The sequence below is a fragment of the Anoplopoma fimbria genome, chromosome 10 (assembly GCF_027596085.1).
Source record: "Anoplopoma fimbria isolate UVic2021 breed Golden Eagle Sablefish chromosome 10, Afim_UVic_2022, whole genome shotgun sequence".
In the NCBI taxonomy this organism is placed as follows: domain Eukaryota; kingdom Metazoa; phylum Chordata; class Actinopteri; order Perciformes; family Anoplopomatidae; genus Anoplopoma; species Anoplopoma fimbria.
In genome coordinates this window covers 10,439,752-10,454,871 of record NC_072458.1, presented here as the reverse complement: position 1 = coordinate 10,454,871, position 15,120 = coordinate 10,439,752, and the positions used below count along the sequence as shown (strand labels likewise).

Below are 15,120 nucleotides of genomic sequence, written 5' to 3'. Positions count from 1 at the left end.
AATTCTTTTCAGATATACTGTATATTAAACCACCTAGCAAATACAGAAAGCAGTTTAAACTAATTCCACCTCAACCAACTGCAATAATACAATTCAGCAGTACTAACAATGCAATAATATATGCACTAATATAACACTCAGAAAGGGTCCATTTTTGTTAAGTATTTTTCCTTTAGCATTTTATGCTTTCATTGGATAGTTGATTGACAGATGAGAGTAAATGGGGAGAAAGAAGAGGAGGACATGTAACCAAAGAATGGGGGACCCCAAACCCTGAAGTCACCAGCAGAATTTTGATACTTACAAGTCATTTTTGATGAAAACTTTTGTCCCATTTCATTGGTCAATTTTTTTTCTTTAATTTTTTTAATGTGGATATATTGCTTCTTTTAGTCTATTCAATGATGCTGAAAAATTCAGATCTCATTAGATCTACTTGGATTGTAACATATTAGACAGAAATCATAGTACAAATGGAGATTTTATTAAGTGCTTTCATTAAAGAAAAATTTAATTCCAACCTTACAATATGCATTCAACACTTATTAATGTTTTTCTTAGGTTAACACGGTGGTTATTTTTTTAGTGATATTACTTCAACTGTTCTTATTTTTCTAACCATTAGTTGTACCATTACATTCCTCTATCTTTCACTAAATATAATTATTATTAAATCATTCATCACTTAACCCTCCACATTGGGTATACCCTTTACATCATCATTATCTCTTTAATCGATCCAGCTAAGCCCAAGTGTCTCAGCGATGAAGGCAAAGATGTGCGAGTCCTCCAGGATGGCCTTGGTGGTGGGTTTCCCTGCACCGTGCCCACTACGGGTGTCCACCCTCACCATCAGAGGCTGATGCTGCACAGGACTGCTGCCCACTCCGTGCTGCAAAGCCGCACAGTACTTCAGGGTGTGGAGAGGCACCACACGGTCATCGTGGTCTGCCGTTAGAAGCAGGATGGCAGGGTAGGGAGGGCCAGAGTAAGATGGTTGAGGCAGATTATGGAGAGGGGAATACCTGGAGAGAGGGTGAAAAAGACCGGTTGGAAGGAAAATTGTGAGGAAATCTGATAGAAGAGAGAATATGGGAGCGATTTGTGAGCTGTAATGTGTGATTTACATGTTCAGTTCAGTCACTTTCATTACATTTTTAAGGATTCTGTTATCTTTGTTGTTGTTTGTATTTGATATTAAATTAGAACCATTTTCTAAAAGTATTGGTATATATTATGCATGTTTGTAATTCCAATTGGTTTAAAAAAAAAAAAGAGAAAAGAAAGACTATTCAAATATTCTGGTCTGGCCCTCTTAATTTTAACTTCAAGAGGTGAAATGATCAACAGATAAATTAGAATCATTCAACCACATATTTCTTCCTTTAGTACCTAACTATATAACTATAACGTGTTCTCATGCAGCGTCAAGTATATTCTAGTGATTTTTTGTGTCTGTGTTTTTCGTACTTGATGAGCCACTTGAACTGCTCCGGGTCGTCAGAACAGCCGTAGTCGGTGGTCCAGGCATGGCCGATGGTGAATTTGTGGAACTTCAGCATATCCATCACCCCCACTTCTGCCACGGCACAGCCGAACAGGTCTGGGCGCTGGTTCACGCATGCCGCTGTGTGTGCATTTCAAATTTGTGTTACAGATTTCATTTTGCTTTCAGATTCACACACTCAAACACATCCCCTTTAATTCACACTGTAGGACACAATCACTCCTAAATCGCCACTTACACACCAGGGAAGGAGTCATTAGTTGGGTTTGTGCGATGCCATATGGCAGCCAGCCTTTGGTAAATGATGTGACAAAGCTCTGTTTAATGTGCTGTTTAATTGCTAAATTAATTTAAGCTAAGCAGCTAACTAGTGTTAAATTAATTTCACATTATTAATTATGCCAAAGATGTAATATAAAGAAGGCATTGTGATCAAAGCAAATGAGACTTGCAATGGGTGATCTTAGTTGGCTTTGAAAAACTGTAAAAACATGGATATGTTCAATTAGTGTATTGTTAGTAGCCTTGAGGGTTAAACTGCATAGGATGTGGGAAGTGAGCTGTTTAAATGGGGAGGAAGTAAAAATAAAGCCCAATTAAGCAGGCATGTGAAAGGCAAATGTACATAAAGCAGAAAAATATACGCAGCATCCGCATCCACCCGCCATACACAAAATATCACCACGCCCTGACCATATACAGCCCTCATATATTATATTACTTTTTGTTTATCTAACTGTTGGATCTTGCAATAAGCAATCATTCTGCCTCTCTAGCACAACACATTATTAAGCTTTTTTATGTTTGTGGAGGATAACTCTCTCAAGGTTTTTGACTTAAAACATTTTGTAGCTTTACTATTACCATAGATAATGCCCCAAAAGCTTAGACAAAACATGCTATAGTTGATTAATAACTGTATCACTACACATATCACGGCCTTTGACTGAATATTTAATTACTATGGCAATGTTTGCCCTCGAAAATCATAATTCTGTAAATCAAAAGAGCAGATTTAGCTATAAAAACATGAAAAGCAGTATTTCCCCACTTTCAAAATCCCAACTCCTAAATGTAAGGCATAACGGACTGCGTAGCATAGTTTCCAGGGTGTACCTTTAAAACCCTTTTACTTTTTCTTGTTCTCCGTCTCTGGCTTTCCAACTAAATACATAAACACATAAGGCCCACAGTTGATCCTGTACTCACCCACTAGCAGTCCTCCATTAGAGGCTCCATTGATGGCGATGCGGCTGGCTGTAGTGTACTTCTCCTGAACCAGAAACTCTGCTGCTAACTGGAAGTCATCGAAGCAATTCTGCTTGTTCCCTAATGTTCCAGCTGCAAACACACAATAATCAGCACAAATTAGACCATAGAAAAATGTACGTTTAATGTTTCCTAATAAACACTAGATAAAGACCCATTCACAAGGCCTGTTCCAGGTGCGGGATGCCGTTATTCTCCCTTGCCATTCTCTACAATGGTGGGACAGAGTTGTTCCACCTTTAAGCTAGCAGCAGAGGTATTAACAGAAACAAAAACACGTCTGTGTAAAAGGGAGAGCTGGTATGGCGAGATTACAATCACCTGCACACTCTAGACATTGGCACTGTTGTATTACACGTTGTGCCTCTTTAGCTTCTGGAATGCCTGCATACTTTAATACTGATACTTTTGCATTTAAGACCCTGATAAAACAGTGAATGTTTTAGCAGCCTAGGGCAGATTTTTATAATATATATAAAAAAAAAGATTAAAGAAAAGAAGCGCTTTGTTTGCTGCTTTTGCATTGCTGAAAACGTTGCATTTTTTTGCTCTATATGCCTCTTGTTTTTGCAGGAGCGCCCTGAAAGCCTCAAATTGAAAAAATAAATCAATAAATAAACACCCAATGTCATTAGCATTTTCTGTCATGTCTTTCTGAGTGCATTCCTTGGATGTCTGTACCTTTGTGCCAGGTTTGGCCGTACTCTCCACCCCCTCTGATGTTGGCCACTGCCAGGATGCCTCCCAGGTGTCTCACAAACAGCAGGTAAGCAACACTGACCATCGACAAGAAAGACAGTGGAAATTAAGCCATGAAAGTACAATCAATGTCAAAATAGATTCATAAATGGTGCTGAAAATGTTCACATTTACATTTTTTCACATTTACATTTACTATTTGAAAATAATAAATGTAGTTTAAGTAGGATACAGTATAACCTTTTTCAAAATCGCTGAGGATTTGTAAGTGACGCCCCTGTCATATGGATGTGCTATTAGTCGGCTAAACTTACACATCTGTGCATGCGAACTTCATGTTTGATTCATGTAGCATCAAACACAACATGGAAGTGACAAGCCAGCAGAGAAGATCCATTTAAGAGCAGAGGATTGTTGTGCAGAAAAAATGGCAGCTCTGTTATATAGAAAGTTGGTATATCCTCTACTCTACTACTGTTACCCCAACACCTGAGGCATTATAGAACTGATTAGTGTTCATCTGTGTCAGTGAAAAACAGAAGAAGAGAGTGGTCCCATTGTACTTACTTGTAGTACGGTTGTATGGAAGCCTCAAAGCCCCCATAGCCATAGAGGAAGACAGGATGAGTGCCATCCTTCTGCAGGCCCTTGGCGTGAACTAAGAACATTGGGATCTTGGTTCCATCTCGACTGGGATAAAATACCTGTAAATGCATTTGAGAAGATAGATGAAGTCATTTGGGTTTATATATACATGTATATCTTTTTTTAAAAACATCTTTAACGCAAGTGTTTTTAAATGGCACAGGTTTCACAAACATTAGGTCTAAGATGAGCTGTGCAAAAAAAACATGTACCACTTCCTCAACCACAGTGAATAAGATTCTGGGAAATCTGAGTCATGTCATAAAGATGCAGTAGATGCAATAAAACAACAAGAACAAGAATTACCTGTCAGATGACAGGAAAGAAACTAACAACACTAAGAAAGGGTAATGGGGAAGTTAGAGCACAGAAGGAGATAAAACAGTGGGACTTACCTGGTTGGTCTCATAGTCCTCTTGCTTGATGCCTTTCACCTCCACCTCCCTGAACACGCTGGGCTCTGGGTTGGAGTCGCTCAAATCACAGTGGTAAATGATACCTGGGCACCACGGAACAAAGGTCACACAGGTTAGAGGTAACTGTGTGGATTGGGATATTTTAATACCCGATTGTTCATTAGTAGAAAGATAATTTGATGCTGACACAATCCTTACATTCCAAATAACATAACCTGCAGTTTCTGACATTTGATGTAATATTAAGTATTAATAAAGTATTGGAACTAGTAGATGTTTCTATTACAATAGCAATTCAGCACTTGCAGCAAAAGTTGTATTATATAAGACGTATTATATTGGCCAAACCAATAAATCGTTGAACAGAAAATCAAGTAACAACTGTTTGTCAAGCAAAAGCTTCTCAAATGTGAGAATTTCTTATCTTTTTTTTATTTCACATGTCAGCAGATTTAATATAATTTGGGTTTTCGGCTGTGACAAAACAACAAAATTGAAGAAGGCATCTTCTTTTTCAACATTTTATAGAAAAAAACCCAATTAATCAAAACAATAATCAGCCTGTTAATCAATAATCAAAATCATTAGTGTCACCCTAATTATTTGTATGCATTGATAGTTATTATTTGTGCAGTACTTTTTCATGTGGGATTAGGAACTTTCTTACTACTTTTATTCTCTTATCTTGCTAATATAAGACAACAAAAATATAATTTATGAAATGAAATGAAAGAGAAAGGTCACCAGGTGTAGTGAAGGAGGTGAATTTGTAGAAGAATTCAGAGTGTGTCTTTTTGCAGCTCACTCCGGCCACTGTGCCAACGTCCAACGGCAGGTCCCTGACCACCCGGCCTGTGGACAGCTCACACACCTGCAGGATGTCCTTCACATCATGGACATAGTTGACCAGCAGGTGGTGCTGGTTCACACAGGAGACAAAGCCTGCAGAAGGATAGAAAACAGAAGTTATAGAAAGTGAACATGACAACATGTGAAAGCTGCCTGGTGTTAGTAAAAACACAGTATCCAAGGGAAACGGTGTACATGTGGTCTGTTTTCCTTTTGCTGTAACTACCAATGTCAACTTCCTCTCTGCTAATTATCCCGCTATAGCTTGAAAATAAGGAGTTATCTCATGATCCTGGGATGAAGCCAAATATAATGGCTATGGATTGAATATTACCATATTGATTAGTTTAGTTAATTGAGATATTACTGCACAGGTAAAGTAAAGAGTTAATGCAGTTATAGACTATGGACTGCAACATGATGAAATCTATCCGACCACCAGCAGGAGGCAGTCTTATGATGTAATAAATGCAGGACATACTGCTCAGCAGGAGTCAGTGGTGGTACACAAGCTGCCAAGCTTCTCTTGGTTACCCTGTTTATAACACACAGTAACCACAGATCCATATATGGCATTTTGCCTTTGATAGTGGTCAGTGTCAAGACAAGGACAATGCAGAGTAAACTGATGATTCAGTGACTTCATACTTTATATCAGTTACATTATATTTCACAACCACCGCCATCACTATTAGGGCCAATTTGGGCGTTAAAATGGTGTTAGGAATATCTATTGGACGTATTATTGAACTGACACTGGACCAATTACAGCCCAAGACAGCATTATATCACAGAGGAGACAATGCCCTCTTATCAGTTTAGAAAAGGGCCGATGACAAAACGCTCAATGTACCAGCTGCGTAATAGTTGTATTATTTAACAAGTTGGTGAAACAGTCAGATAAGATCATGGAATAACATGTTATCAGATGTAACTGTCAACTCCTTACTGTGGACTGCATGTCTTTTACAATGCCCATTTGATGCCATGGCAACAAGTGTATGTGCTCCTTTAACCAGATGGGACATGCGTGGAAAAGACGTTTTAAAATTGTTATAAATTATTATTGATTGTATATGAATATGAATACAATCAATTTTTTAATTTATCAACTCTGTCAAAAAGTCAAATTAGAGAAAGCAAAAGATCATTGACTTGCACTAATAAAGCAGTATTACTGATACTGAGTAATATTCATTTTAATGAATGCCCTATGGCACATTATAAAGTAGTTCTACACAGCTAATAGGCTATTTTAAAATGCTTATTAAAGTATAATAATCGTCAGCAATTATAAATGAGCCTATGTAGACATATTTGACATTGTTACAGAAGCGATTTACTGTATTGTCATTAATTATCTGTTTATACACCAGCCCAAACTTATTGGTGCCAACAGATGAGGTCATAGCTGTAGCTGCTTACAACATCATGATGTGCTATAAAACATGTACTCAATGTTGAAACATTGTTTATAAATGCTAAATATGGGGACCTTAAATTGAGTGTTTCCCAAACATTCAAATCATCTTCCTTAACAAAGATTGACTTTTTTCTTCAAAATTTTTACTTGCGTGTGCATCTGTTTGGCACATATTTCAGCGGAACCTTGGACATTCACTGCTATGTGTTTGAGTGATCCCTAGGTACAGTTACCGTCATTCAAATGAGTCATAACAAATGATTTAGGCCAAAGTGCTTATAAGCCAAGTTTCACTTTTTGAGCAGACTTCCCTATGACGGATGAATTCGACCATAGACACAGAACTTCTCAGTTGTTGTGGTTGGACTGACATCAAAACATAGATATTCTCTGAAAAAATATTTTGCAAGATTTTAAGAGCTGAATTGTGGAACTATGACTCCACGTACAAGCCCTTTGCGCACTTCTAAAGCTTGGTGGAGTTTTCGGAAGCTCTAACACAGCTGTCATGCCAACAAAAATGCTTCTACTGCATCTTCTATAGAAATTTCCTCTCAGTCTCACCCAAGACATCCTTGTCATGCTGTGGAATGAGGGTAGTCCAGTGCTGCCTGTCCGGTTTCTGGATGTCTATGTTGATGAGACAGTACCGAGGAGCATCCAAGTTGGAGCGGAACGTGAACACAGTTCCCTCATTGGTGACATATGAGTACTGGGCGTCAAAGTTGTCTACAAGTTTGACCCATGGCAGCAGACCTGGAGCAGAAGATGAATAAAATAACAAACAAAAGAACTCCATTATAATAGATGCATCATGTTCCTTCATCTCTATCATTGACCGTTAGAAATCGCAGTTAACTAAACCTCTAGCAAAAGAAAAAAACACACCTGTCCACCTGAATTGTGATGGCTTGTAAAGACCAATAACATATTTTTTTATGAGGCTTACACTAGAGAGTGTCCGCATTCCTTTGCGTGCCAGAGATTTCTTTTAAACCAGAAAACCGGTTGCAAAGTGAGTTTTGAAATCCGAACATCTGGTGAAGCAACCGTTGAGTCACAGGCCATGCTCATTGTGCCATTAAGCTGTACAGGTTTTTATTGGCACATAAAAGTCTGCACTCCTGAAAAATTCTTGTGGTTTTTTTAAGAATCCATGTTTAATTTGACAGCTCTTTCTGTTTTTCAACAGAAAGAGCTGTCACTCATATACAGGATGTGGTGATAATAATTCATAGGAAAACAATGTAAGAGTGATCCAAACTTTATAGATCATTTCGTTTTAATGCCGCAGCTCGGGTGCTACTAACAATTACAATTAAAACTATAGGAATTCTAGAGCTGCAACGATTAGTTGATCAATAAATAATTAATAAACAGAGAAATATTCGCCAATCTAGTTTGATAATTAATTATTCAATCTTTTTCTTGTTCAAGCTTGGATGTGGAAGATGTTCTGCTGTATTTATTTCTCATATATCATTATTAAGTGAATATCTTTGGGTTTTGGACACCTTGCTATCTGGGAAATTACTGGCAGATTAACAAAAAAGAATGCCCTAAATAATACCCTTTAAAATGAATAGATACTTAAATTTAATGGAAACATTTACTTCTACTGAAATGCTTCATTCTATAAAGATATTAAAATTTGATTTGCACACACTTCCATTTGGGGATCAATATTCATCAACGCTTGTAGACTTTGACGACCTATTTGACGGCTTGTCTTACATACACATATATCAATTTAAGAGTCACAATCATATTTTGTTTTTATGAGCAGGGAGGGGATTGTTGGGCGGAAATTCTGTAATAGTGTATCATGTGCAGACAGAGGTCACAATGCCAAAGCAGACCTAAGGATTAATTCTGCACCTGTGATTCCACTTAGAAAGTACATGAATTGTTCTCAGTTGGGAGTGCTTCACAAGTTTACAGACCTGTGATGCCATCAGGGAGCTGCTGGAGGTCACAGTACCACAGCTGGTTGACAGGTTCACAGCCTTCAGTGACGGACAGAACAGCGTATCTGCCATCATCTGATATCTGGAAAAAGTGGAATGAAGGCAGAAATGAAGAAAGCAAAGAAAGATAAAGAGAGGCATGTAGTCTTTGCTATGACAAGTTTTAACTTGCTCACGGCAACTATTGATGGACATGGCACACCCAGAAAAATTTACATAACTTAGAGCATCATTTCTAAGATGAGTCTTTGTTGATTTGCAATTCTTTGCAAGAAATTCAAATTGAGCTATAATGAAGCTGTAAATGACCTTGATTCAGTAGTGGAATGTAATTAGTAAATTTACTCTCAAGTACAGCAATTAGGTAGAATTTTGAGGTACTTATACTTTACTTGAGTATTTCCAATTTTACCTTTAACTTAACTCTATTTATTTGACAGACCTTAAGTTACTTTCATTCGATGTACAAAATGAACTTATAACATATGGTTTGCTAACAAGCATTTCCACACAGGTGTTTGGTTTGCAATGCCAGACTTTTGTAACAGAATATCATGTATGAAGCTTTATTAGCAATGGCAGGGGTGATATTAGCACCGAGTCAGATCCATTTGAGATCACCAATTGTACACAGGGATTCACTTCTATGACGTATTGCTGAAGTGCAGATGAAAACAGTGACATCACTAAGGCTTTTTTTACATCTTTGTTTAAACCCAGTATTTCTGCACAGTTGCAGATAAATATCAGGCCACACCAATATTATTAGTATTATACTATTTGTAGAATTAGATTCAAGTGGTGACTGGGAAGGATTGTTTTCGGCTTGTGTGATTCAATAACTCCAGAGCATTATAAAGTCCAAAAGTAATTTATTTTTTTTTTTACATTCTGCTACATATTTGCTGACAATTTGCCTTTCAAAAACAAAATTTTCACTGCGGTCAAAAAATAAAAAGGTTTCCTCTCATGCTTGCTACACACAAAATGAGGCACACACTGAAGAGTTAGACTCAATAAAAAAGTTATTTTAAGTAATAAAAAAATATATAAATTTATGGTGATAAAATATGATGACAGACGATCAAAGCTTCATACAAAAAACTCAACAGAAGCTATGAATGTAAAAAAAAAAAAGATATTTGATAAAGACCTCATAGGAAGTGTAAAGATCTGTTCTAAATCAGCTGCAGCTATTTGATCCACTGTTGGATGTGGAAAGTCACCATCACAGCAGACCAAGAACCACTAACTAGTATCTACAGCAGACAGACCAAAATGAAAAGTATGCAAATAGCCTCAGATACCCCACACACACACACACACACTTGCCTCCAGGCAGCAGATACAGGTCACTCCCATTCAAGACCAAATTTCCATATGACTCATTAATGCCTGAATTAGTTCAGGTGCTTGACATAATTCATTATCCATTTATGGATCATTTTAAGCACCCCACTAGTGGACATCTTAAACAGTTAAAAAGCTGCAATTGTATTAATGTCTTTGACGTTTTACACGCATGCAGTTCCTATCGGATAAATAATGCTATTTTGATTTGATTACATTTTAATGCAGTACTGTAGTATTAGTACTTTTATTTAAGTAAATGATCTGAATACCTCATCCACCACCGTCCTGATTGCAAATGGGTGATTATAATGAGTGATTCAAGATTACTATGGACTTACGGTTACTGAGCTGTGCCACTTGGGGTGTTCAGGGAACTCTGCAACCAGAATGTCTTCCGACTGTTTGGTGCCGATGACGTGGTAGAAGAGCTTCTGATTGATGTTGCAGGTTGTCTCCGTACCTTTAGTGGAAAAAAAACCAGAGGGGTTAGGTCTTGAATGCATTTGTAATAGCCTTGTACCATAGGTGTTGTCTCTTGGATGGAGCATGCATATGTGTTAATGGTGAGTCTTCCCTAACCGTCAATTTTGCCTTCCTGGCGAGGGTAGCAGTTGTAAAAGACGCCCTTGGCATCGTGAGTCCAGGCCAAGCAGCTGAATTTAACCCTCTCCAGTACATCGGGCAGCGGAGTGAGGTCATCCGCCTTCATGAAACTCATTGTTACCCAGTCTGAACCACTGCTGCTCAAACCATATGCAAAATATTCACACTCCTCAGACAGGCGGCCCACTGGATAAAGAGAGAGGGACAAAGAAAGAGAGGAGGGATTCAGCAGTACACATCTTTATTCTTTGCGTCTATACTTGTCAGGGCATATGCGTGTTTGTATGCGTGTTTGTGCACAATAGTTTGACTCACTCTTCAGTGCCACAGTGCCATCTTTAGAGAGTTCATTGGGGTCAAAGAATACAGTGGCAGCTCCATCCAGAGAGTCCTGAACATACAGCACATCCTGGTTCTGGAGACCTTTGTTGTGGAAGTAGAAATACCTGGAAATAAAAACAGAAAATAACATGACAACAATTATAGTTTCTTTCTCTCTTTTTTTTTTTACTTTTGACCTGCAGTTCAAACTAGTCACTCTCATAAGTGTTTTTCTGTCTGTGCAGTGCTTATTCTTTTAATTTCAACTAGTACCTCTTCCCTCTTTTGTAAGGGCAGCTGTATTTGGGATAGTCGTAGAGCTCAGTGAGACGCTGGTGGAACTTTGCCCGGACAGCACACTGCTCCAGATACGGCATGGTCAGTTTATTCTGCTCCTCAACAAACGCCTGAGAATCAAATGAAGAGATGGAGTTGAGCGATGGGATTTGCCGAGTTTTTGGTAAAAACTCAGCTTCAGCTTTCTGCATGAGATCAATACATACGATTGTTTCTGCACAATCAGGGTCTTCCAGCCATGTGTAGGGATCACAGATCTTAGTTCCATGGTGGTCATCCACCTACAAGTAAAACAAGCACAAACACACACAAAACAGTAGTGTTCAATCCTTGGCATTCAAACTGGATTTTCCTTGACGGAGAGGATTATCTTGTGCAGTGCCATGGAAGTAACTGCCCTCCAAAAACAAATCTGTGGAACTGAAGAGCATGCGTACTTCTGTCAACTCATCAATATTTGGTTTGTCAGCTTAGGGCTGTTAAAACAATGATGTACTCTGAATGCACCCTCAATTAAATGGTGATACGGGTGTGTCAGCTGCAACTTCAGAATTCTGAATTGTGGCAAGTTTCAGTCAGATATGATAAAACACAGACCCAGGGTCGAAGTTACTTTCAAGGACACTGGGGTCATCACCTTAAGAGGAGTGTACATTCTACGATTACACAGAAGTGAAGTGACTTATAGTATGAGAAGGTTTCAAAGGCTGTTTCTTGCGTTTACCATTATGAACAAAAACATGTGAATAATTGTTCATCTATTCATTCAAAAGCAACAATTTTGACAATTGTTTTCTTGTTATTTTTAAGAATTTAAAAATAAATCTGGTTTTCATAGTTGTCTCTGATAGTGAATTGAATATCTTTGAAGCCCTACATATAATTCAAAATAAACTGGTTTGGACCAGTATTCTTTCTTTGAAACAGCCTTTAAACTATCATGTTGGAAGATAACAAAAAAATCTGAAAACCCTCCTAATCAGTAGAATGAAAAAAATTAAATAAATAGGGTGCTGGGGGAATTTCTTTATTTATTTAGGGCCTTATCATAAATGCTTTATGGAGGATGGGATGTTTGGAATAGTGACTCAGTAAAGTTCTGGCTGCAGCCCTGCAGACATCATACAATGTAGAACTGCATTATCAGAGAACAGTTATCATTAGGAAACCTAAAGAAATGCTACGTTAACTGCGACACACCTCAGTGAAGCTGAACATAACTCTCAGTCTTAGCTTGATGAACACATGTGTCCACTGGTACATTGTCTCGTGGGGTGCTGATGTTAGTAGACTCATTTGTCACGAGTAGGTAAAGTGAAACACATTTTGAAAAAGTTAGCGTTACTTCTGAAAGTTTTGTTTTTCATTCTCTAAAGTCGGTCGCCATTTGCCTTTCTAACCGTCAGCCCAGTGTCTGTCTCTTCCTGGTCTCGCTTTTGTCTTGCTTGTGTGTTTCCACCAGATCATTTCACGGAAAGACAAACAGACGAAGAGAGAAAGCGAGCAGCTGGGCTTCAACACTGACCTTACTCTCATCTCTTCGTGCAGCCGGGTACTTAAACGCCATGACGTCTGCTTTTCTGCCGCTACTTTGTGTGTTTGCGTGTTTTTCCCCCCCTATTTTTTATTCTTCTCAATGCAGCGTCACCAACGGATCAATGGAGCCTCGAAGTGAAAGTGAAAGCATTGTTCACACACACACACACACACACACACACACACACACACACACACACACACACACACACACACACACACACACACACACACACACACACACACACACACACACACACACACGTTTGTACAAACCACTTGCGCTTGCTCTCTAAACAGGAAATGATGTCACCCAAGGCAAGTGATAGAAAACGCAGAGCCGTATTACATGTGCACGCGCGCATTTGTTATTTAAAGGATAATTTGCGCGTTTTATAACATCGCCCACCCAAAAACATATTAATATGGGAAATTATTTAAAAACAAAAAATTAAAGAAAATGTAGTAGCACAATCAAATGTTGAAAAAGGCACAACTGAAAGGCCTCAATCAACTCTAGGCTGACTGAAATCAACTGTGACTCTTGAGCTGAGCATAGAAAAGGGGATGTGTTTGCACCAAACACTGGTGACAGATCATGAGCAAGAGGAAGTTGTACATTTATAACAAAAAAAACTACAGGCTTGTGATGAGAAGGCATAATCACTTTGAGTCTGTTGAGGTCTTGAGTAAGATCAGATAGTCTATTTGCTGAAACCCATCACCAGAAAACAGCCGCATGGCAAACCAGTGTCTCTCAAAACTCGGCATGCTTTCTAGGTTGCACCAAACCAAAGTTTTATTGATTTTTTAAATTAATATAGAAAATGTTTGAAAAAATGAAAATTTCTTCACAATTTTCCAGATACAAAGATGGTGTCTTTAAATGTCTTGCTTTGTCCAACCATCTGTCTGAAACTCTAAAATATTGAATTTACATTGAAATTAAACAGAGAAAAGCAGTATATCTCGACATATGAGAAGCTGCTCTCAAATGTTTGGCATTCTTTCTTGACATTTCACTTGAATGTTTTATCGATTATTAAAAAAGTTAATTATTTTCAGACAATTGATTAAATAACTAATGATTGCAGTTCCAAAGCTTTCACAAAAAAGCTTTTTATTATTCCATTGATAAAGTGAACACGGAGTATGTTTTCATGGTTAACAGTGTTTCCTATGACATTTCAAACTGTAATTAACATGTCGACTGATTAAAAATAACAAGCTGACAATCATATTACTCATCTGTCTTTGTTTTTTCCCTTCTTCTTCTTTCCTTTTTTTCCTTCGGGAAGGTACAGTAGTATTTCTGATGATGAATCAGATCGCTAATAATAGTGTAATCATCTGAAACCAATAATTAAGGCCCTTATGACACCTGGATTAACTGGCAGTGAAACACAAAATAACACGTACAACCCGAACACCACAATCATATGTGTTCCTGTGTTTGGGAACATCCACAATTTTCAGTACCAAGCCAAAGAGACACTGGATGGCATTTCCATGTGTTTTACTTGTTGTACAAATATGAGTCCGTCACTTTGCCACACCTGACCAAATGTCAAACCACTGAAAATAATTCCCAAACCAGTTAAAAGCTTCTGTACTTACAAAGTTGTGGTTCACTTATTCCGTAACTGCTTTTCCAGTACAGGTAAATAGTGGCAGCTTTGTCTCACATTATGAACATGAACCCTTGTGACTCCAACACTTTTACCATGGATGGGCTACTGAGCGGCCCCTACCAGGGACAGGCCCAGGGCCCAAAGTGGCAGGAGAACCCCTGGCCTTCACCTACAGAATGTCACTGAAAGACACATGTCCAATCCAGGGACTTATTGTCTCATCATCTGCTAATGACTTTAACTGGGAGTATTTGTTGTGTTATGAACTCATCTGTAACAGGTTTGAAGGTAAAACAACAAGTTGAGACAATTTCCACCCTGGCTTCACACCCCCTCAAGATGGAAGGATGGGGACTGAAACAGAGAGAAAGAACAAAAAACAGAGTTTCAGACGAGTAATCTGTCTAATCCATAAAGCTGTGAAAACGACTGGGGTGGAAAGGAGGGGAAAGATGGAGGACATGGAGTTAGAAAGAAGGCTAATTTCAAACTAATTTAGCTAAGGTGATTAAGTGAGACTGGCTTGATGAGAAAATAAGCTGTTAGAAGGCCTCTGACCTTGTTTCTGTGTATTTACCTCTATGTCTCATTGAAATCACAGACA

At 38.3% G+C, this 15,120-nt stretch overlaps 1 protein-coding gene across 1 annotated transcript; it reads right to left on the bottom strand.

Moving 5' to 3' along the window:
* Positions 1–468: 468 nt before the first annotated feature.
* LOC129096806 (prolyl endopeptidase-like) lies at positions 469–13,146 on the bottom strand. Its single transcript, XM_054605466.1, has 15 exons — positions 12,875–13,146; positions 11,556–11,630; positions 11,326–11,459; positions 11,047–11,177; positions 10,708–10,917; positions 10,467–10,588; positions 8,752–8,857; positions 7,373–7,564; positions 5,281–5,478; positions 4,516–4,619; positions 4,043–4,179; positions 3,458–3,552; positions 2,717–2,848; positions 1,471–1,627; positions 469–1,025 (listed from the first exon to the last, which is right to left on the bottom strand). Exons 1-15 carry the CDS (start codon positions 12,914–12,916, stop codon positions 731–733), a joined length of 2,130 nt encoding a protein of 709 aa, XP_054461441.1. The 5' UTR covers positions 12,917–13,146; the 3' UTR covers positions 469–730.
* Between the last annotated feature and the right edge of the window lie 1,974 nt (positions 13,147–15,120).

What these genes read in the sequence shown, in the direction of transcription:
- LOC129096806 (XM_054605466.1), bottom strand. Translation starts at nt 12,916, where the DNA reads ATGGCGTTTAAGTACCCGGCTGCACGAAGAGATGAGAGTAAG. An exon ending in AGGACTATGAGACCAACCAG is followed by an intron (nt 4,180 to 4,515) that starts GTAAGTCCCACT and finishes ATGCATTTACAG; the next exon opens with GTATTTTATCCCAGTCGAGA. An exon ending in TAATGGAGGACTGCTAGTGG is followed by an intron (nt 1,628 to 2,716) that starts GTGAGTACAGGA and finishes ATGCACACACAG; the next exon opens with CGGCATGCGTGAACCAGCGC.